General features: G+C 52.6%; 4 protein-coding genes across 6 annotated transcripts in view; 3 read left to right on the top strand and 1 right to left on the bottom strand.

Moving 5' to 3' along the window:
- The first annotated feature begins 1,104 nt into the window (after nt 1-1,104).
- LOC117903039 (trichohyalin) lies at nt 1,105-3,237 on the top strand. 3 transcript variants are annotated; one of them, XM_034814772.1, is made up of 3 exons: nt 1,105-2,339; nt 2,388-2,887; nt 2,955-3,237. In XM_034814772.1, the coding sequence occupies exons 1-3, from the start codon at nt 1,194-1,196 to the stop codon at nt 3,001-3,003; spliced, it is 1,695 nt and encodes a 564-aa protein (XP_034670663.1). In that variant the 5' UTR covers nt 1,105-1,193; the 3' UTR covers nt 3,004-3,237. The 3 variants fall into 3 exon arrangements, with proteins under 3 accessions (XP_034670663.1, XP_034670661.1, XP_034670662.1); XM_034814770.1 differs by having other exon boundaries at nt 1,105-2,887; XM_034814771.1 differs by having other exon boundaries at nt 1,105-2,891; nt 2,955-3,010.
- Nucleotides 3,238-15,564: 12,327 nt separating this feature from the next.
- Nucleotides 15,565-23,467, top strand: part of LOC117894830 (mucin-5AC) — a 36,672-nt gene continuing 28,769 nt past the window's right edge. The window contains exon 1 of the mRNA XM_034802089.1: nt 15,565-15,569. The gene's annotated coding sequence lies outside the window, so the exon portion shown is untranslated. The remainder of the gene's footprint in view (nt 15,570-23,467) is intronic.
- LOC117894851 (proteasome subunit beta type-7) lies at nt 16,846-18,129 on the top strand. The gene is made up of 3 exons (XM_034802110.1): nt 16,846-16,979; nt 17,055-17,234; nt 17,308-18,129. Exons 1-3 carry the CDS (start codon nt 16,888-16,890, stop codon nt 18,041-18,043), a joined length of 1,008 nt encoding a protein of 335 aa, XP_034658001.1. The 5' UTR covers nt 16,846-16,887; the 3' UTR covers nt 18,044-18,129.
- On the bottom strand, nt 22,528-23,405 carry LOC117894861 (dopamine N-acetyltransferase). Its single transcript, XM_034802122.1, has one exon. The coding sequence runs from the start codon at nt 23,297-23,299 to the stop codon at nt 22,652-22,654; it is 648 nt and encodes a 215-aa protein (XP_034658013.1). The 5' UTR covers nt 23,300-23,405; the 3' UTR covers nt 22,528-22,651.

Here is a 23,467-nt window from a genome sequence, read left to right on the forward strand (position 1 = left end):
ATTTGTGTTGTGTTTTCTTTGGGCAGGGAGCAGGAGCTGCAGGAGCTGCAGGAGCGGACAGACATCCAGGAAGCCATCTTCGACGGGCCATCTCTATGCCATGAAAGGTGTCAAATGCTGGCAATTATTGTTACACATTTTGCAATTGAGTTTTAGGTTTTATTTGGATTACATTTCATTCGATTATTGTGTGTGGTTAGCTACGAATATATCTGAGGATGAGCGAACAACTGCCAGTCCGTTGGCCGCATCGTCCTACCATCATATGTTGGTGCTTCTGGTTCGCGTTTCGATTAGGCTTAAGTTGAAGTTGCATACATTTGCGTGGATTAATTATGGTTACGGGTACGTTGGGTATGTGGCTAGACGAGTAGGAGTAGAAGCTGGCAATACGATCCCAAACAACAGCGACGCAACAGCATTAAGCGATGGATTGAAGGATTCAAAGACTGCACCTAACTAGGGTTAAACCATGGCCAAGGTCCTCCAATATCTGCGGCAACTCCAGGCGCTGTTGGGCTCCGAGGCCAGCCACACACTCCTCCAGTCTCCTGTCTCCCAGCTCCAACTGTCGACTGTCTGCCGCGCGTGTGGAGCTGCTTCTCTTTTATAGCCAGCTTAGACGCTCGGTCCCAGTTGCTCCAGGCTGTGCACAATTTTACGGCCAGATGCGCATCCACTGAGCTAATGTCCTGCTCATTGCGTTCTAATTTGATTTTGATTGAATTGAAGTTATCGGCAGTGTGCACGCCGCGGGGCAACGATTTACTTCCTTGGTTCCAGTCGGGATGGCCAGCACTTGACGTCATGCTGGGACACGGAGAACGAGCTGCTAGAGTGACGTCAGCCAAAGGATTCATTCATGAAAAGCGCCGCTGTGGAGTCTGCGCACAGAGTGGCAAAGTGGCAGCCTGGCAGCCTGGCAGCGCCCCTTCGTGGTGCAGTGCAGTGGTGCACATGTGCGATAAGCGAAATTCAATCAATCAATGAGCGGCAGCAAATTGAAGCTCATCGAGCAGGAAGTGACTGCGTGGGCCCAGCCCGACTTTGGGCTATAAAAACGACTTGCCGCCGCTTGGTTATTCAGTCAAGTTCTGCAGCCTGCCGGTGGTACAACGAGCCACAGCCACAGCCACAGCTACAGCCACAAGGAGCCAACACAGTACCTGAACGGAAACTCTAGTCCCTTTGCCATGGTCGTGCACGCCAGAAGATTGAGGCTGAGCGCCCTGCTCTTGCTCATCCAGTTGGGCGGCCTGGGCCTGGCCCTTGCCAACAGCAGAACCGCCTGCAGTGAGCGTGGTCCGTCCGCCTGCAGCAGCCGTCGCTGGGATCACCGCAGCCTGGAGGAGTACGACGAGCGGCTGGTGTACAGACAAGAACCGGAGCGCAGCCAGCGGCGAGTCGCTGTGCAATCCGCGGCCCGAGACGATCGTCGCGACGAGCGGCGCGAGGAGACAAAAGTTCGGCTGGAGGCTGACCGAGTGCTGCGGCAGGAGGAGCGCTCGCTCAGTCGGGCATCGCAGCGAGTGGAGGCTCGAGCACTCGTCGGAAGCCAGCAGCGTGAAGCTCGTGAGGAGCGAGCCGAAGCACGACGATTGGATGCCACGAACGAGAGGCGCGAGGATCGAGTAGAACGAGAAGAGCGCGACAGTCGTGTGGACTTGTCCGCTAGTCGTCGCGCTGCAAGAGCTACCCGAGAGACAGTCCGACGGACAGACCTGCGAAGAGTTGAGCGACAAAACTCACGCAGCGTTATGTCAGCAGTGGAACAGCGAGAGGAACGTGGGGAATCCAAGCGTCTTGCGGAACGTGAGAATCGTGAGGAGCGAGCAGAGGCACGACGTGAAGAACGTGAAGCGGAGCGACGGGAGGAACGAGTAGCGGAACGTCGGGAGGTGCGAGCAGGGGAACGACGAGAGGAGGATCGAGCAGAGGCTCGACGAGAGGAACGAGCAGAGGACCGTAGGGAGGAACGAGTAGTGGAACGTCGGGAGGTGCGAGCAGAGGCTCGACGAGAGGAACGCCGTGAGGTGCGGGCAGCGGAACGTCGTGAAGAACGTGTGGCGCAACGGCGTGAGGAGCGACGTGAGAATCGGGTTGGCGAGCGCGTGGTGGAGCGACGTGAGAGGCAAGAACTTTCGAGGGGACTGGAACGTGACATGTCCAGGCGTGGCGAGCGCGAGGCGCGCGACAGAGACGAAGTCACGCGCCAGGACGACCGAGAGGACATGCGACGAGCAGCACGAGACGAAACGCGACGAGTTCAGCTGCAAAGCGGACGACGAGCGGTATCCAGACGTGACAGCCGCGAGACGAGCCTTCGCAGGGAGAACGAGCGGCGAGAGGAGCGCGATGAGCTGCGTTCAGCGCAGCGGGAAACTGCCCGGCGAGAGGAACGCGATGAAGAGCGTCGAGTGGCGAGAGACGAAAGGCGTGAAGTCGATCGCAGGGTGGAGACCGTTGACAGGGAGAGCAGGCAACGAGTGGAAAGGGAAGACCAGCGACAGATCGAGAGCGATGCATCCCGCGCCGATCTCCGACAGAATTCAAGACGTGAGGAGCGTGAGGCAGGCATCGAGCGAGACAATTTGCGACGAGTGGACTCATCCAGGCGTGAGGAACGCGAGGAACGTCAGGAACGCGAGGCAGCTCGCGACCGTTCCGAAGTTCGACGCTTGGACAGTCGCAGGGAACGCGAGGAAGTGCGTCAGGAGCGAGATCTCTTCCGTGGCGAGCAGCTGCTGGTCGGCCCACAAGAGACAGCCAAGGGCTGGCTGAGCTATGGCAAACGCGAGCTGCTAATCACCGGTCAGCTCCTGCTCCTCGCGGCGCTCTACAAGAAGTCAACCGCCAATGGCAAAGGCCTCTCTGGTGGCAGTCTGGGGTAAGTGCTTGCTTGTCTTTTGCCGCTTTTGCAGCTGCACTAATGCATTTTACTCGACGTGTTGCAGTGCGCTGGGTGAACAGATTCAGGGCTACCTGCAGGTGATCGGCTGCTGAATCCACCAACGACCCACAAAGCCACGAACCACGAAGCAAATGCACAAACGGACAACGCAACGAGACCACAGAGGAGGAGAGCAGCGAGTAGCAGCAGCGAGTAGCGAGTAGCGCACTCGTTCCCACACGCACTGTACAACTTAATCCCCAAAACTCTTACTGTAACCTAACCCACAAGCATAACGACAAATATACATAGGGCCAGATACTCAGTTGAGAATTCGGCAACTGCAACTGCAACCGCACGAGAGGAGAGCTTCGATTTGGGGCTGGTCTGCGGCTGGCCTGCTGCCATGGCTCGGCATAATTGGAGCATGCCCCCCCCCTGGCCTCGGAGGCAGCGTCAAGCTGAAAGCCAAAAAGTATTATTGCGATTTTCCATGCCGTTTGCCTTCAACCTGGGCCTAGGCCTGGTCCTAGTTCCAGGCAGGCTAAGCGTCTGTCTGTCTGTCTCTCTGTCTGTCTGTCTGCTTGTGTGTGTGTGCATTGGGGCTGATAAATTTCGCACATATTAGATGTTCTGCTCTGTTCCGTGCTGGTCCATTCATCTCTTTGGGTTTTCGAGAGATTTCCCCGGTTGGATGCAGCAGGAGAACGGAGGAGGCCAGCCAGGCAGCCAGTAAGCCATCCTTAATCAGTGAAACCAACACACAAATTGTGCACAATTTTCATCTTTTGGGGATTATTTGAGCTGAGTGTGTGTGTGTGTGTGGCAGGATGTGCAAGGATGAATGTGTGGCAGCAGCCTTCGCCTCCTCCCTCCACTCAGAGCCATGAGCCATGAGCCATGAGCTGTGTGTGGGCTGTGGGCTGTGGGCTGTGGCCTTGTTTCCACTCACTCCGCCAAATATAAACACGAACTCGGCAAGGGAAGTGCCAAAGCTTCGCTCCACCTTCGTGTTGGGCCTTGACTCTGCTCCAATCGGGGAGGAAGGGCTTCTATTCTCTATTGGTACTTGCTGATAGAGGATTCTTCTGGCTGTTTAATGATGTTTTGGTTCCTTTCTCCGAGTTTCTTTCCAGCAATTTGCACTGCAATTTCCTTTGCTGCTGTCTGTGGTTGCCCTTTATTTGTGTAAGCGAGTGCGAAATATCAATACCGGGAGGGGGGGAGAACCACACAAGAAAATATCATAAAAAATGGAATTTTTCCATATTTGTGCGAATTAAATAAGTGACGAGCAGTGGGCCAGCTGCGAGCACAGCAAAGAGGGACACAGACACAGATACAGACACAGATACAAATACCAGCTGCAGGCTGGGGGGGAGCTCGCACTGAGGGACGGGACACTTCCTCCCCAGTTCCACAGCGCTGAAGCTGGGCACTGAGTGGCGCTGAGGGCAGGGACTGGCGAGGGGCGAGCATTTTACGAGTGTTTGAGGTTCATTTTATGCGCCCGCACACTCCCGAATGCAAAGCAACATAAATTCTGTGTCAGAAATCATAAATTTCAATAAAACAAAAGCAGCGAAGCGCCAAATAAATACGTGTAGCTGGTGGGCGGTGGGGCAGAAGGGGTAGAGCTGTGGGTGGAGCCAGGGGGCACTGGGGGGGCTGGGGCTGGGGCTGCTGCCACGCTTCAGTTGGTTAAGTAAAAGCAACAGCCAAGTGCAAAATATATATCCTTAAAAACAGCACACAAAAAACAACAACAAAAATGGAAACAAGAACAAAAACAAGAGAAAAACTCAGTGAGTGGCGAAGGACAAAGTTTGGGATACCCTGAAAAATAGTTGAGTAAATATTGGAAGGAAAAGGTGGGCAGAAAATATGAAACAGAAAACATTAAAAAATATTGGAACATTGAATAATCTCAAGAGAATCCAGCAGCATTTCCTGCCACAAGAGTTTCTTGCAGCCAGCAAAATGGTTTTGAAAATTATGCACCAAAAATATGCTTCAAAATAATAAAATATGTTCAAGAAATGTGCAAAATATGCGCACAGCAAGAGCTCTAAGAAATAAATATTCTTAGGCACTGGAAGATGTTGGTAATTGTTTTATGTTGCTCAATGTTTGTTTTGTTTTGGTCATTTTGGTTGGTAATTTTGGGTACACAATTTCCTTACAGGGTAGCAAGCTTGCAAGCAGCTGATTCAAACCGCAACTCTCCCTCTCTCCCACTGAAAAAAAAAGCAAAGACAAAAAAGCGAATAAGAAGCAGAGAAATTTCCTACTTTCGAGTGAGTGTGTGTGTGTGAGTGTGTGTTTGTGTATTTTGCATAATTTAATGGATGCCAGAGGGCAGTAGTGGGTAGGGGCGGGGGGAGCACAAAGTGGCCGACGGCAGGGCCCCCAGACAGGGATGCCGCAGGATGCTTTCTATCAAGTGAAGGTAACGGCCGAAACTTGCCAAATATTTCATGAGGCAAACGCGGCAAAATGTGTTGCACACAGCTCAGCGGGAGGGTGGGATCCTGCCGCCGCTGCCGCTGCTGCCGCCGCTGCTGCTGCTGCTGCTGGAAAAGCCAAATGGTTTTTCTTTTCTTGTTTGCCATTTTATAAATTATCAATTTCACTCGTTCAACGGCAAAAGGCAAAAGGCAGAAGGCAGAAGAGCACAAGAACCGAAAAGGCAAACAAATAACGGAAGAAAGGTCGAGAGTGGGAGAGTGGGAGAGTGGGAGAGCGGGAGAGCGCGCGTGGGACAAAGAGCGCGGCACAGAGAACGCGGAACAGAGAACGCAGAACAGAGAGGAAAGGAATGCTTGGAAGTAGAGTCAGCGGTGGGGAGGGGGCGCGGAGCATCGCACAAAATAAATAAATGCAATAAGTGAAGGCAAATGGAAAATGTTTCTGCAAAAATTGTGAAATTGTGAAATTGGGTAAAATTGGAAAAAACCGCAGAAAATTGCAACAAAAATTCGCCAGCCACAAAAAAGGAATCGAAAATCCTCCACAAGTTGCCATTAAATGTCAACTGCTGGTGCGGGGAGTGGGGGTAGAGCAGGAGCAGGAGCAGGAGAGATGTGCAGTTAAATAAAAATCAAAGCGGTTTACGTTATCAGCAAACGATTGAACTCCACCCCAACGGATCGAAGAAGTTTGCGTTGACAGAATCTAGCCCCCACCCCGCACCGCACTTGCTGCACTTGGTGGCAGCGTAGAGCAAATGCGATATTGGTTTATGCAACAGACTTTTATGGGTGCACCAACCAGAGCTGCACAGGAGACAGGAGTCGCGGCAGGAGGTCGAAGAGTGAAGTGAAGCGAGCATTTGGCAATGCCAAACTTTGACAGAGCGACATTTTGGCAATGGAAAACTCAAACCCAAACCCAAACCCAAAGCCAAAGCCCAACCCAAGGTTGCTCTCGGCTTTCCGTGTGCCGTCTGCTGTGTGCTGTGTGCTGGTTGCTGGCTGGGTGGCTGACATCAATCGCAGTTGTGCACATAAATTTGCTGTTCACGTACACGAAAGCCGAGAGCGAGGGGCGACGGGAGACGGGCGACGGGCGACGAGAGCCTGCAATCATCCTCAAATATTGTCGCAGCACACCCCCCGCCCCTGCCCGATCCCTGGTTGCCATTTCCCAATTTTCCAAATCCAAAAATCCATTTTCTAGATCCTACACTCGAAATTATTCGTTTTCGGAAGTTTCTTTTGTGCCACAAACTAAACATTTAGAGGAAATTCTTTAATAATAATTTCACTACATCAAAAATTCTCTTAATATTTTTATTTTTATTTATTTATTTTCTTTTCGCGTTGTGCAGCACTTTCTTCTGGTTAAATTGAAAGTCAACCGCATGTCAGCTTTTGGATAGGCACAAAGTGTGCCCTTCGCTGGCACTGCCACTGCCCCTGCTCCACGCTTCTCGCTCCTTTCACCTGTTCCAATGATGACATTTGCTCTCCCTTTCCATCTGTTTTGCCAGCTGCCAAAGAACCCTTTCGCCCCACTTCCAGCTGAGTTTTATGGGTTTTTAGATATTTATAGATTGCAATCACACCCAATCCCATCCCGCTCTTTGCCACTCTCTCTCGCACTCCTCTCTCTACCACTCTCTCTCTCTCGCTCTTCTCCGTCTTCGTCTTGCAGTCGAGAGTGGCTGCCGTCTGCCACCGAAATGGATCTTCGAGGGCGAACGTAGAGGTGTTTCCTCTGCTGCTGCTGCTGCTGCTGCTGCCCAACGGAGCATAAAAAATTGCTGCACTCAGAGACGAGACGAGAGATGGTTGGGGCGGGCAGGCACCCTAAACGATAGAAGGCAAAGTCAATTTAGTGAAAATGCGAGGGGTGTGGGGGGGATGTGCAGCAAGTGAAATGTCATAGCCAAGGCGAATGTGCTGCTCCCTCAATATCTCTTTTCCGATTCACACAGCGAACAGCTGTCATTGTCAGTGGGCCACATGCCACGCCACTTTTCGTGCCAGAGTTCGGCCAGCACATGCAATGGGGGGACTCTCTCTCTCTCTCTCTGTTTATCTTGATGTTTGTGGAGAAACGTACTCCTCGGACCAAGTCATTCCCCCCCTCCCCACTTGGCTGTGACTTTGACACTTTTTCGATACTGAAGTTGACTCTGGGGGAGCATTGCATCGAGGCGCAACAAATGAAGCTGGAGGAGCGCACTTGCAGCGATTATAGCAGCCCGCCTTGAGGCCGAATGCTGCACTGCCACGCCCACTTTACATACAACTACCCAGCATGTCCCTCTACCCAAATGGACAGTGGAGAGTGGAGAGTGGAGAGCGGAGAGCGTGGACAGTGATGAGGATTCAATTTGAAATGCACAAAAGCAGCAAACAAACTGGAATTTGGAAGCGTCTACGTGACCAGGGAATATAATATCACATCGTAGCACCCATGGAGGGGGGGTACGTACAACGTACATATCCCACGTACAAATAGTGCACACAGGAAGTGGGATTATCTACGAATAGTTTTGGGCAGGATATTGAGCTGTTCCAGTTGGTGCTCTTCGTAGGGGGCTTTTACTCCATCCACCCGCCCGCCAGTGGGTAACTTTATGCGGAATTAAAAGCAACAAAAAAGAAGCAGCCCTTTGCTCTTTTTTTAGTCTTTTCTTTTTCTCGCACACTTGCAGTGTTCGCGCCAACATTACTGCAATCGATCCTTAAAGGTTCCTCTTCTTGCATCAATATTTCACCTTTTCGTTCAACTTCATGGAACTGCGCTTCATCGGAGCTTCAATCGAGTAATCCACTTGAAAAAGTCGCACGATCCGCGACAAAAGAAAGAGAGACAAACTACAGTTACACCTGCAGGCAGACGGTGAGAGAGCGCTTGAGCGCAAGAGCGACGGCGGCAGAATAACAGATCGGAGAGTGAGTGGGCAGCAGAATGTGAGAGCAGAGTGCAAGAGTGCGTGGGCAGCGGAATGAGAGACTGCAGAATCTGTGAGTGGGAGAGCGACGGGGCGGCAGAGTGAGTGGAAATGGAACACGATGGAACAATGCGAGAGCGAGTGACAGTGTGCGTGCGAGTGGGTGGCAGAATGAGTGAAGAGAGAGAGAGAGCAAAACTCAACTGTCAATGGCAATTTATGCGGTGATTGGACACTGTGTGGGAGAGGGGGACGGTGCGCAACTTCGCATGGCGAAAACATAAAAAAAAGGTGTTGATGGTAGACTGGCTGGCTGGCTGCACAAATTGCATTCACGCAATTCGGGAAAATGGCCAGGCGGTTGCATGCGGGCCAGGATCAAATCCCATCGAATCCCGTTCAGACGCGTTGCAGTTGCAGCTAATTAAACGCGAAAATTGCAGGGGGGTGGCGAGTCGAAATTGTTGCCAATTTGACAGCAGCTGGAAATGGATGGTCGGGGGTGGAGTGGAGTGGAGACTGGAGAGTGGAGAGGTGCAGGTCCAGGTCGAGGGTGGACATTGGCCTGCCCTGCAGGCCATTAGAGCAAATTGCGGACTGAACTGCTCGATTGAATGTTGCTGTTTGTCGATGTTGCTGATGATGTCGTTTTGTACTCGATTTTGTTTCCAATTGGATTTCAATTCGGCAGCGGCAGCGGCAGCCGAAAATTTAATTGAATAGTAGAAGGAGGAGGAGGAGGAGGAGGAGGATCCTTCGTGGATCCTCCCCAGTGGATGCGATTGAAATGGAAACCTAAACCCAGGCACAGGCACAGGCACAGCCAGAGGCAACCCAAACACCCTTTGGGGTCCGCTGGCTGCAGTGGGACTCGAATTAGAATGGTAAATAATTGCAGCTGGCGTCATTTCAATTAGGTGCACACCCTGCCCCCCCGCACTCCGTCTCCACCCCGCCAATTTGTTGCTAATTGTATGTCAGTTACACTGCGAGAAATGGCCCAAGGGCCAAAGTGCCGCTGCCGCTGCCGCTGCCGCCGCTGCTGCTGCTGCTGCTGCCAGAGGTGTAAATGTTTGCGCTCTGCCCCACCCTCGCGCTGTGCTCCTTTTTGCGCCGTGCATGCTGCTGGCCAACACCGAAATTGAGTGGCCACAACGGACCAACTTCAACTCAGCTGCGCCCCAGTGGCCAGTGGCCAGTTGGCAGCACATTCCCAGCGACGTTTTCCCTGCAATTTGCCAACTGCACTCCAGGGAGGCATTTTGCCGACCAACTGCTGTTGCAGCAGCATTCAGGGAAGGCGGCAGGGGGTGCAAGGCAGTGGGGAATTCGCCCTAAAAGTTGCACTTCGCACTTGGACAGCTAATGGCAAAAGATGAGGAAATATGTTTGTGCCATAAATCAAGTTCATCAATTTCATATACTTGCCACCTCGCCACCGCAGCACCCACAAATCACTCAGTGTCTGGCGCAGTTCTGGCGCGGCTTTCGGCGACTTCATTTCAGCGCCATTAGCCAGCCAGCCAGCCAGCCAGGCAGCCAGGCAGGCAGGAGGCAAGTGGAAACTGCCCCGGAATAGCCATAACTTATGTTGTATTGCCACGAAATTGATAATTGATAAGGTCAGCAGCAGCTCCGCTCCGCCAGTTGTCCAGCCAATCGAGATGGCAAAGAATTGCCATTTCGGTTGCTATTTATGCGGGACTCCCCTCTGTTTGCACACCGCGCAAAGTGGAGTTTGGAGCAGTTATTGTGGTGCTAGCGGGTGCTAAGAGGGGAGGGCAATCATCGTCGATTTGCCACAAACAAAAAACCCAAAACAAACCGAAGCCAAGCCATGGGCATCTGTGTTTCGTCTTCGTCTTTGTCTTCGTTTTCGCCTTCGCCACGGCCGAACCATTGCTGCGGCGAATTCAGAAAAGCTTTGCAGCGGCAGCGGCAGCACAGCGCCAGGCAGCATTTACGGTTTTAGTTTGACACTGGGATGGGCTTTGGCTTTGGCGTTGGCTTTGGCTTTCGCTTGTGCTTGGCGTTCCCCGTGTGGCTTTTGGGTTTGTAGTTTTCGGGGCTTGAGGCTGAGCTTGAGTGCCGCTCCTCCTCCTTGTACTGAGTCGTGTCAGAAGTTGGCAGCGTTTACTTCATTGTGCTTAACACTTTCCGCTGTGCAGCAGCAGCTACCCCGCCACCTGCCCCCCCGCTGTCCACTGCTGTTGCCATGCCGCCTGCCATCCTGCTGCTGGTGTTGCAAAGTTGTGCGGCATGCTGATGTATGCTCATATAACTTTGCCACTAACGAGACTCATGAGCTGCATAATAATGAGCCAAAGTCGAGAGTCCTGCCAGCTTCCTGGCAGCCACTGTTCTGGAATGGGGGGCTTTGTAATCCTGCAGGTTCAGGTTGCCGCCTCCCCCCACTCCGCTCTCCCGCACACAACTTTTGCACACTCTCTAAGCTCTTGTGTGGCTGCATTCATTTCGCATTTATCGACTGAATATGCCCGACCATCAATCAGTCAGGACTCTGCCACAGCCACAGCCGCCCCCTTGCCGCATTCGAACCTGAGGTTTATGGCCCGGCCTATGAATGGAGCTCGTGCGATTAATCAGCCAACTGATTTTGCCCAAACAACAGCCGAACAACAATGCAAGTGAATGCGGGCCAATTATTCATATTTCCTTGCCACTAGCCCCAGAGGGAGAGCGGGAGGGAGCGGCAGAGAGGACAGGCAGAGCCAGTGGCACTCTCAGCACTAAGAGAAAATATTTGGGCAAATTCTTCAACTGAAACTGCGTCCACACAGCAGCCAAGAGCCAAGAGCAGGGAGCCAAGAGCAGGGAGCAGAGATTAAAGTTGAGATTTTCTGGCATGAATTTTGTGGGAATTATTTTGGGGATCATTTCGGAGTTTTGCTGCGAAATTGAGGCTTTAAATATTACATAAATATGAGCAAAAAACTACTCTCAAGATTTCCCCCTCTCAATTAGCTTCCAGCTGCGATTTTGCTTTCATTTTTTGGTTACATTTTTCTGCCAGTGCTTTCACCCTCCCCTGCCCGTCGGAGATGTTCGCTTACCTGTGGACACATAATGGCCTCGAGGCTGCTTGCAGGAGGATTGGATATCCCGGAGGATTGGCATCGAGAACGAGGCAGAACTTGTCCTGCCAAATGATTTGATTTGATTTGATTTGATTAACATTCGCATTCGCATTCGCATGATTTGCCCGAGAATGCCCGTACATACATTTACATATTTATACATATGTATATGTATATATGTATACATTATGTACGTACATATGTACACATTATGTATGTACATTCCTGAGCTCGAAACTTGAAACTTGAAACTTGAAACTGAGCTTCCTGGCCTGCCCGAGCTGCCGGCCGTCGTCTTTTCAATTAGCCAGATGCAAAGCAGTTCACTTCCTGCCGCTGCCACCACCCCATCTTCCCCCCACCCCACACCCCCTACCGCTCTGCTGTGCAACAAGAAGTGGCGGGTCAGACCATTGCGTTGCAAGTGCAAATTAGTCGAGAGTGCCAACAAATTTAACGAGCAAATTTACACTCAGCGAGCAGCAGCAGGGCAAAGCAGTGCCCTGGGCAGAGGAGGGGGGAGGAGGAGAGCCATGACCCCGATCAGCACAGGCAGGACTCGGACTCGGACTCGGACTCGGTCTCGGACTCAGCAACCAGCAACCTGCAACCGGCTATGGCTCTGTGGCTGAGGCAAGTTGCAAATTTTTCCCTTTCTTCTCCCCCCAACTGCTGCTGCGCTCCCTCCGCCTGTCTCCCCCTCTGTGTGTATTTTAATTTGAGGAAACACAGCGCCACAATTGCCCAAAAAGACGGACGGACAGACACACAAGAGAGGCGGCGGCTGAGGAGGGTGCAACATAAAAGTGAAAAGCCTCGTGGCAGGTCAAACCTTTCAGCCTCGCTCCAGGCAGAGTCCCCGTGTCTTAGTGCTGGGGGAGTCTCGGGCGTTGGCCACTTTGTGGCGCACATGGACTGCAATCGCCACACGCTTGAGCCTGACTCCCCTCCAGCTGCTGTCGGATCAGGGAAGCATTTCCTTTGATTTGCTGGCCGACACGTGTGTTTGTCGTTGCAAATTGAATCAACAAAAAAGAGAGAAGCAAAATTGAATACAGCCACGGACGAGGCAGAGAGAGGGAGAGGGGGAGGGAGAGGGAGAGAGAGCTGTGGACCCATGTCAACTTTAATTGAATTTGATAGAACGGATATTTAGCAGAGGCTGCGCACCATTTACACCATTAGCCAAGGAGGCGCCAAGGAGACGCCAGGGCCCCCCTTTACACCCGCAAATTTATGTAATTCCTGCCCCGTGCCTTGGGCTCGGCTTGGGAGGCTGCGAGTGACACCGCAAGACGATGATGATGGAACGAGCCCACGGATAATTATGAACCTTTGGGATTCCACATCGAAAAAAGGTCGGAAATATGATGAAATAAACAAACGAAAGGAAAACATTGAAGGAGCAACGTTTTCCCGTTTTCTTTTGCATCTCCATGTGGAGTGTGCGGGCCAGGAGATGGCCCACTGAGGAGCTTTCCGCTTGGAGGCTGAGTTCGCACTGCTTGAGGCTGTGGGCGGGCCTGATGCCTTTCGACTTTCAAATAACTTCGCGGCAAGTCGTTTATTTTAATCAACTTCGCAAAGCTGCTGCAAGCTGTAACTGATTTTTGTTCAACAAGTAAATGTTGGGTGTGCAGGGTGGTGGAGTAAATCACAAACAGCATCCGAACTGCCAGCGAACTGCCACAGCTGCAACTGCTTCCCGTGCTCACACACTGCTTCACCTGCTCTAGCTGCTCCCCACTGCTTCACCTGCTGCTTGCTGCTTGCTGTTGCTGCTTGCCTGCCTTCACATTTTACGTATTGCAATGCCGTTTTGCTTTTGTTATTAAATTGCCAGCCACATTGCGCCAACTGGGGAGTATTTATTAAGTCATAAGCACCCCAAGCCGCACCACCAACTCCCCCGCACCCACCCGCGTTCGTACCTTGCCCGCATTCGCACTCCGATGCACTAAAGACGTGCAGTTCGCACCTACACACAGACACACACACACACGTATAGCTACAGCTACAGCTGAACGAAGTCATACGAAGACGTTGGGCGGCGGGGAAGTTCGCCACAAAACTTTTCATGCGCGTGGAGTGGGGGGGGGGGACAAAAAAGAGTACAAAGTGCACGGCGAAGAATGGCGAAGCGAAGCGAAGAACAACAGCAGCGACAGCAGCAATGGAATGGGAATGGGAGTGGGAATGGTGTGTGGAGCGAGCGAGAGCGGCGGCTGCCATTGAATTTAATTAACACGCAGTTTGCAAGGCGTTGTGCACAGGGTGCTGCTGCAGTTCCTACACTGAACACATTTTATGTGCAATGCTCTGGCAGTTATTGTATGGATGAGTACTCCAGCTGCAGCCAACTCCACACATGTTGCACATTCCCCAAGCAGCAGCAGCCAAGCGGAATAAGCTCGGCAATAACTAATTGAATTATGTGGCCAGCAGGGAGACGACTCAACTTCCACTCTAAGCTCCATCTGCTGCTGCTGCTGCTCCTCTCTTTTGGGTTTGAAGTGGCTGCAGAGTTCGGCGCTTCCGAATCATTGACTCGGCACGGGTTGGCCCCATCGGATGAGCGTTCCAGCTGCGGGGAGTTGGCGGTTTGTCTTCCATTTAATTGCCTGCTTATCACTTCTCGCTTTAACGTTGACTAATCCACAAAGGACCCGGGCAGGTATCCTGTCCCACCCCCTGCATGCACAACTGAAATTAAATGTTCGCTTAATTAGCTGCGAGAACTGACTTTTTCATGTGAGCCCGCTTGCCGGATCACGTTGCCAGGGCCAACGCCAGCTTTAGCCATAAATGCAATCCCCCCTCGCATCTAGCCAAATGAGTTTTTGCACAAAGGCGTGCAAAGGGGGAGCCCTTTTGCAGCTCGCCGACATTTTGCCCGCTGGGCAGCGACACTACCACAGAGGACAGGCAGCTCAGAGCGCTGCAGCGAGAGCGGTCACTGGACAACCGCTGGGAAATACCGGAACCACTTAAGCCCCTCGCCACCCGCCACCCACCACCCTATTCTCCACACAGCATGAGAGCATCAAAGCAGAGCATCACCCCCCCCGCCCGCTCGCTCCACGCCACTCAGCAGTACACAAGTATTTGTGTTCGTGTGTGTGTTCGTGTTCGTGTGTTTGTTTGTTTACTCAGACTCCACATCCGGACGATGGATGTGTGCCGTGCGGCAAAGAGTCAAAGCCATCAGCAGGATGTCGTGCGTGTGGTGGAAGGTGGATGGTGGGAGAGGGGTGGGAGGTGGGAGGTAGTTGCAGGCACCGGACATGACATGACAGGCAGGCGGCAGCAGGACAAAAATGCAGTGCATGATTCGCCTTTTTGCCGCAAAAGTTGAAGCTTTCATCAAATGCAATGAAATATTTCACATAATGAACATTCTCTTGAGCCACACACACACACACAGCAGCCGAGTGGGTTACGCATGAGTTGGCACATGAGTCCGAGAGCTGGCCAATGAATCGATGAGAGTGGCAGAGGAAATGGACAAAAAAGATAGGAGAGAGGAAGCAAAATAACGTAAATAGAAGAGAGAGATAGAGAGCCGGATAATAGCGGGATAATGCGAGCACAGATACCGCGTGGAGTGGATCCAACAAAGCCCACTTGCACACACACGAAATCCACACAAAATCCACACAAAAGTGCACATGAAATCCACACAAAAAGTGCTTGCTGTGCGAGAGTAGCGGACGGGCTGCCGCCGCGTGTGCGTGTGTGTGTGTGTGTGGGTTGGCCATTCGCATAGCTAATTAATTCATGTGATTTAAGTTTGATGGACCCGACCCTAAAACACTCTGTTTGACATTCGAACCCAAATAAATATCAACTGTCGGAGAGCTGAGCCCCGAAAGTCGCTTTATAATCTTATTAATTTTTAATCTTTCAATCAGTTAAGGGCGCAACCCGCAACCCGCACTCCCCCACCCCCCTTCGACCCATCATTATGTTTGTGTAGAAAAAAAAGGGACAGACGGGCAAAAGATGAACTTGCGGAATCTGTGGGTTTCGCTTTGCAAACTTTTCCAATTGCTGTTAACAAAACGGCGTGGGGCGGGGTGGGGCGGGGGGAATGAACCAAACAAATTGATGGCCAACTTTTGATTAGTTTCTTCAGTTTGTAGGCCTGCCTGGCAGCAATCGGTTGCATTTAGCATTTGTCTTTGCCTTTGTCTTGGCCTCAGGTTGGCTCTCATATCTCTGCGTTCGGATTAATCAGCTGTCCGCATGCCAAAATCTTCCAAAATATTCACAAAGCAAACACCAAAAAAAGGAAAGGATAGTCCGGGCAAGGAAATTGTTTGTGCTGCTGCTGCTGCTGCTGCATTTGCATTTTGCCGGAAAAAAGTTTCCTTTTCGGTGCGGTCCGAAATTGCCAAGACAAACTTCCAGGCCACACAGTCGGGTCGGGTCGGGTCTGGGTCTGGTTCTGTGTGGCAATCGGACTGGAGAATTGTGCGGCTGCAGCTGCACGGCACGGCACCCACGCAATTAAGTTGCATAAAAAGTTTGTTACACGATTTGCAAGTTGCAACTGGTAGCCTGGCAACCGCCTCCGCATCCGCAATCACAACTCTCGCCGCTGTGTCCGTGTCGTCGCTCTGCAACTCTCTCGCTCTCTGCATGTGCTGGCTTTCTCGTCTTTGGCCAAATGTTGATTAAAATATAATTGGATTCTAATTAATGCTAATTGATTTGTGCGACATGTGCCCCTTGTCATGCCTCCCCACTCCCCACGCTCCGGTCTCCACTCTCCACTTGGCACACTAAATTCCCATCATGGATGGTTCGGCATGTCCCATTGTATGCACTGCTTGCTTGCACGGTGGACGGGGTGGAGGCGTAGAGCACCTTTAGATATACGCAGACATGTGCACACATGCACACACACATATGTACAGTTCCAGTTCGCCAGTCCACATCATGTGTCAGTCGGACAAACTAAAGACCACACACACAGTGCCGGACACGGAGGAAGCACTATACATATGTACATATGTACATGCATATCCATACGTATGTACAAAGATATTTGGAAGACATCCAATTAGGCGCTGTCAAATTGCTTGGCATTTGAAATGCGAACCAAACAATGAATGAATCTGCTGGTCGTGCTGCTTGCAGCCCGAAACAACATTTCTACGATCCACCTCTCCACTCTCCCTTTCTGCACTCTCCACTTCTCCACTCTCCGTTAATGCAAGCAAGAGAACACAAGAAATCAGTGCGTAAGCGTCGCGACGCCTGTGACTGCAGCTAAAGGGAGAGAGAGAGAGGGAGAGTGACTGCAGAGAGAGAGTACTGCAGTGGCGTAAGGTAACTGTAAACGTGAATACACGGAACTTGTTTAACCTTTTTGTTATTTTCTTTAATGTGAAATCAAAGGAACCTCTGGCATACCCCATTTAGAATCAAATTCACAATCAAGCCACAAGTAACGTTACAAAATTTCATTCGCATTTATTTTAGTTTTCGCAATGCTGCCGCTAGCTCAGACATCGATCCAGGGTCAGCGCAAAGCTCGCGATCTTGGGCCACGCAGCGGTTTTAGCTTCATCAACTGCCGACGGTAAGCGAAGGAGGGGAGCAAACAGAGAGGAAAGAGAGAGAGAGAGAGAGAGAGAGACTAAAATTGTTCACACAGCAATGCAAAGCTTTTGGCTGAGGGCTTTCAGCCGCCGAAGGCTGTGCGCACCGGCACCTCCATTGTGGGCATCACCTATCGGGATGGCGTTATCCTGGGCGCCGACACGCGAGCCACCGAGGGTCCCATTGTGTCCGACAAGAACTGCTCCAAGATTCACCACTTGCAGCAGCACATCTAGTGAGTGTCGCCCGAGAGATGCGCCCCACTGTGGCTCCTCGCTCTAACCCCACTCCATTTCCATTTCCATTAGCTGCTGTGGCGCTGGCACTGCGGCCGACACCGAAATGATGACCATGTTGACCTCATCCGAGCTGGATCTGCACCAGCTGAACACGGACCGACAGGTGCCGGTGGTGTGTGCCAGCATAATGCTGCGCCGCACCCTCTTCCGCTACCAGGGGCACATCGGGGCCGCATTGGTCATGGGCGGCGTGGACAGGAGGGGGCCGCAGATCTACTGCATCTATCCGTGCGGCTCCAACGACAAGCTGCCGTACGCGGCCATGGGATCGGGCACACTGGCCGCCATGTCCGTGCTGGAGCATGGCTGGAAGCCGGATCTCGACCAGGAGCAGGCCAAGCAGCTGGTGCGCGAGGCCATCACGGCGGGCGTCCTCAATGACCTGGGCTCCGGCTCGAACATCGATCTGTGTGTGATCACCGAGGCGGGCGCCAACTACCTGCGCACGGACACAGTCGCCAGCGAGCGGGGCGAGCGGCAGGGCAAGTACTGCATCAAGCCGAACACCACGCTGGTGAAGTCCACCTCCGTGCGGGGCATCCGCGTAGCCGCAGAGCGCTCCTATCGCGTGTCCATGTCCTCCTCCCGTTTGATTTTCTACTCCGACCTGAACCTGAGCGCCAGCTCGTGGCCCACACACACTGATCCCGAGAACGTTGAGCTGCCGGGAATATCTGCCCAAAGCGAGCAGCAGCAGGAGTCGGAGGGAGCAACTGAAAGGAAGAGGCAAGCGGATGACCAATAAGAACCATCAAATCGGAAGAAGATTCTCAACAAATTATTCGTTTTCACACAATTTATAAATATGCAAGTACATATGTACATATGCTCATGTGTAACGGTTCAGCCAATATATAAAAGTTTAAGTGGAATTGGGGATTTATTCAGCACAGATATAACAGTTTTGGTTTACATTATAACAGTTTCTGCTGTCTTTGCTTGACGCTCGCTCTCGTGATCTGCTTTTTGCTCTCTCCTTTGTAAGCTTACCTGGCATACATACATATATGTACATATGTATGTGCGTACTCCCGTTGCTGCTTTTGTATAATGCTGAGCGGGCACGCGACTCAAAGCTACAAACATTTCAACAATTTTGATGTTTATCCAAGAAACTTGGAACGGGGCTTCGATGGAAGACAGAAGGAAATGTTTTCTCTACACTGCGAAAAAGAAGAGAACGACAACAGCAAGGAAAATATTCCATAAATGAATGCAAATATTTAAAATTCTTGGTGTAAAAACTGTGCATAAACATATGTAAGTATGTGTTGTACCTATGGCTATGCATGCATAGACGCTGTTCGCTTCGAACTCGATTTTGTTTGAGTTCGAAGCGCAGCTCGAAGCTTTGTCCGCAGTGTAAGATTAAATCAAAGTGCAGCTGGCGACCAGTCTCTCCCATTGTCTGGAGAGTCTCCGCTGCTCTGTGTGTGTCCCCACTCCACTCCACTCCACTCCTGTGCCTGCTGCTCAAAAATAGTTTGAATCTTTTGCGATTTCCACATGTCGTGGGTCCTCTCTCTCTCTCCCTCCAGGTAGTGCATTTGAAAGCGAATATCTGAAAGTTCTCAACTGCTGATTGGCGACGAATGCTGGCAGAGGATTTAGCCAGTTGTCATACCACCCCGCAACACCCCACCCCATTCGAGTCTGCTTGTTCGATCCGGGCCGTGCACATGCTGCTGTTGCTGCTGCTGTTGCTGTAATCGAGGTCCGACCGTTGTGGTGTCTGCTCTGCTGTGTGTCTTGCTGCTCCATGTTCCATGGCAGCTATCAAACGATGAACTGCGAAAACGTGTAAATATTGTCATGGTCCTGCTCCTGGTCCTGGTGCCAGTCTCTGTGCCCATGCGACTCCTTCCGGGTTAAAGGGCGCCTGCAACTCGGGCCGGGCGGAGACCAGCATCATTATAAGATTAAATCGCAGTGCTTGGGCGCAAAGGATGCTCTCGCTCTCTTCCTCTCCCTCTCGACACATCCTCTGCCAGAGCACATGGCAGAGCGTGGCGGCGTGGCCGGGTCTGTCCTGGGGGCAAGGTTTGATTTTGTTTTGTCGCTTGTTTGCCATTCGCTCGGCTGCGTCGGTTACCTTTGGCTTTCCTTTTTACCCGAGTGTTCACTTTCCTTGGCAGCAGGCAGGCAGGCAGCAGGCAGCAGCTGGAGAGAGAGAGAGAGAGGGAGAGCGTGTTCCACCTTCCCATGTTCCCATGTTCTTCTTGGTTCTTCTTGCCATCTGTTGTCTGTCGCTGTTGTCCGCTCTCCCGCTCGTTCCCCTCTCTGTCTCTCTCTCTCTCCACATGTGTGTGCACATTTTAAATTAGATTTCTGTGTGCACTGGCACACCCACCCCTTCCCCTGCTGCCCATCTGCAGCTTGGGTTCCATTCCCACATGCTCCACCTGCTGCTGATGCTGCTGCTGCTGCTGACTCCATCTGGTTCCGGTTTCTGTAATCGAATACCGAACCATCACAGGATTATCATTTCGCTTTTTGTTGGTCAGGCGGGTGGCGGGGCAACCGCTTCTAAGTCCAATCCTTTTGCCATACGGCGACTGGCCATCCGGCTGGCTCCTACCGGCAGCCAGTGTCCCGGGCCTTGGATTACATTTATTATTTATTTACGGCCACTTGACGTGCACACACACAGAGGGAGCGGGAGAGAGAGTCCAGCAGCAGCTGGCGAACTAATTGAATAATAGCAGGAGGAGCCAGCACCGCCTGCCACCTGCTGTCGGACTCGCTCGCTTGCTTCCTGATGTCCTGATGTCCCGATGTCCTGATGTCCTCCAGCCAGCCGTGTCATGACTCTGCACACGAAGCTGCGAGCTGCGAGCTCCGAGCACAGGCAAATGCGTCAAGTGCAATTTAATTTAAATCGTGCGTAGCCAAGGGCAACCCAGGAAGGCGACAGCAGCAGCCACCCAGGGGGGTCAGGGTTCACATTTGAATAGGGAGCGGAGCGTGAGCAAGTGAACACGAGGCACCCGCTGATCCCTGGGGCCACTCCACATCCTGTTGTTTATGGCCGCACGGCGCGGGTGCTGCCCAGGTGCCCCAGGATCACGATGTGGGAGAGGGCCCTGGGAGGTCAGTTCCAGCGGCAAACGACTTTCGGGCGACAAAGTTGTGAAGCGTCCAAGGATATTGACAGCCGGCCAATAAAAGTGACAAAGGGGCGAAGCCCAAGGAAAGGAGCCTCAGGCAAGCGGGAACATGTCTTATTTATGCGTGCACCAAACAGCCAAACAGCCAAACAGCCACACAACAGGCAGCCAGCAAGGATGTGGCAGGATGCCCCACTGGTGGCCCCAAATCTCAGGCAGAAATCTGCTTACATGTGGAAGCTGTCGCCGTCGTCCCTCCCCAAGCCTGAGTCGAAGGACAGTTTGCTGCCCTCTGCCCGGACTGAGTCCCATTACCATCAGTCTCGTCTCGGACTCGAAGCTCTCTCTTTTGGAGCCGCAATCAGAACGTTTCACTGCCCGAAGCTGGCTGCCAAAGGGGTGGACAGGGGGGGTTGCTTTTGTTACTTGTTTCGTGGCGCCTTGGCCAGCGTCAAACTTTAGACGCGGCCATTTAGCAGCAGGCAATGAGCAAAAAGCAGCAAAAAGCAGCCGCAAGGGGGGCAGATATCGCCACACGGCTGGCTGGCTGGCTGGCTGGCTGGCTGGCTGGCTGGCTGCGAATGCATGCCACGTCAGAGACTGCCGCGAACGTGCTTCACAGCTTAAACAGCCGTGGGGCGTGCCCAGCCATATGGACAGCAGCGTGGCATGGGGCATGGGGTGCAAGGTGGGCTCCGACTCCGCCACTGGGCTGTGGACGTTGAACGTGCCATCAGCTGCAGGGCGTGGTCGTAGGCGTGGCCTGGCATTCGCATAATCATTTAACATAGCAAAGGGCGAGGGGGAATGAAATCAGAAGCGGCTTCATTATCGACAGCAGCAGCTGGAGCTGGAGCTGGAGCTGGAGCGGCGGCGTCTAATTAGCGCGTCGAACGGGTCGTATGCGCAATGAATAATTGCCGGTTACCTTTTGGCCATAGACAGCCGCAGCCCACGAACCACACAGCAGCACACACACCTCTCCGCTCTCCGCTCTCCTCTCCGCTCCCCACTCGTAATCTCCCATCTGCCTGCAACGCTGCGGTCAGCTGCAACTGGCTGTGGCTGGCTGCAGCTCTGTCCAGCTGGAAAATGCGAATGCACGGGAGGGAGCCCCGAAAGCCTCGTGCCAGAGCGAGCGAGAGAGCGCTGGGTGCCTCGCACGTGCCCAACCCCCAGCTGGAGTCACGCTCGAAGGACTGCCACTTATTACATAATATCGAGCAGCATTCAGCACCAAGATGGACCATAAGCAGGCACCCCGAGTGGGCAGCAAGTCCTGTCCTGGCCCCACCAATTGCTCGTTTTGGAACCCATCGAAAGGGTTTCTGTAGAGTTTTGTGGCTGCTTTAAGGACACGCTCGAATGGTGTTGGATTCATTATCAAATGTTAACTTTACTCTCTTATTGTAGTCCCTCTTCTCGGCGGCACTTTGGCTGCGCTTCCCTAAGCCGCTTTGCTAATTGCTGATTTATTCGCCTAATTGCCACTGAGCCGAGCAGCTGCAGAGTCCTGGCGCTCGTTGTGCTATTGAGAGGCAGCTGCAGACAGGCTGCAGCGCACTCCTCCAGGTGTTGCCATGCCAATGGAAATCCCTTTCGCATTGCAGCGCGGAGAACAATAAACATTTCCCATTTTAGCGTGGAGGCTTGGGCTTTGTCTTGCCCCCTGCCCCGAATCCTCTGCCACTCATCCGAGCACAGTGCATCGATATCCATCCTCCTGCATGCAACGCAGCCCCAAAGCCTTCTACTATCTGAAATCTCCCCCATTTCATACCCAATTAGGCGGGACTACCTGTGGGCATAATCTACGAAATATTGAGCGTTCAAAGCCAAGCCGAAAACTATTTGCACTCAGTGTAAGCAGCAGCAGCGCAACGCAAAGAGCGAGCGCGCGCTCTTCAGCGTAGATTGTGGAGTCCAAGAGCCTCGATAAGTTCCACAAGTTCCACAATTGGCTGCTAAGCTAGAAGCGAGCTTTTGGAGCGCAGGGAGGGGAGCGGAACAAACGACAAATAAAAGAAACGAAAAGTTCTTTGGCTGAGTGGCGACACTGCGAATACCCTGGAAGTGGGTAATTGTTTGGTTATAAATAAACATATTTGAATGGTTATATTTATTATGTTGTGTAACGGCATTGCAGTTGTAACAGAGTCAATTCTTGATATCGATTCTGCTTGTCTTATCAGAAACAAAGTGTACCCTGGCCCCAGCCCTAAACCATCGACTGATAAGAGCTGGTTCTACAACAGCGTCGCAAAGGTCTTGATACAATCGTGGGGGGCTGGTGGGCGTATAATCTGCTGGCCGGACTCGTCCAGAAATTCGTCGTAGCGGATTGTGTGTATCAGCTCGTAGCCGAGGCGCTCCATCAGGCGGGCGGAGTAGCTGCTGGAGCAGTCGCCGACCAACAGGCGATGGCCCTGGGAACGAGCGAGTTCTTCCACGGCCTTCACGAGCAGAGCGGCCACGCCTTGGCGGCGCAGCGTGGGGTCTATGCCCACGGCATGGACATGCATGGCCGAGGGTATGCCGTAGCGCTGGCACACGTTCGTCTCCCGCTCGATCCGCGTGAGCAGGGAGAGGATGCGGCCCCACTTGGTGCCGGCGTGCTTGGCCACTTCCTCGGTGAGGTGGTCCGCCTCGTGGGCATCCTTGGGACCGGCCACGAGGGCGCCAACAATGCGAGTGCCGCCCTGCAGGGCGATCAGGCAGGCGCCGTGCGGGATGTTGGAGAGCAGAAACTCCTTGTCGGCCTCATCCGGCTCCGGGGGACTGCAGCCGACGGTCAGCGGCTCCTCGCGGTAGTAGTGCTCCAGCAGGAACTTGATCATTGCCGGCCCATCGCCAGATCCCACAACACGCACTTCTATATCGTCCGATACACTCATTATTGGTTTCTTTTCTTTCGTTTCTTTCGTTTCTTTTTTCCGATGAGCAGCTGGCGGAGGTGGCGGCAAGCGAATAAACACGTGAAATAGCGGCAAGCGAATAAACACGTGAAAGCACACACAAAAATGTGCGTTCGCTCTTTCTCTTTTGCACTCGGCACACCAGAG

This window comes from Drosophila subobscura, chromosome A (assembly GCF_008121235.1).
Source record: "Drosophila subobscura isolate 14011-0131.10 chromosome A, UCBerk_Dsub_1.0, whole genome shotgun sequence".
NCBI lineage: Eukaryota > Metazoa > Arthropoda > Insecta > Diptera > Drosophilidae > Drosophila > Drosophila subobscura.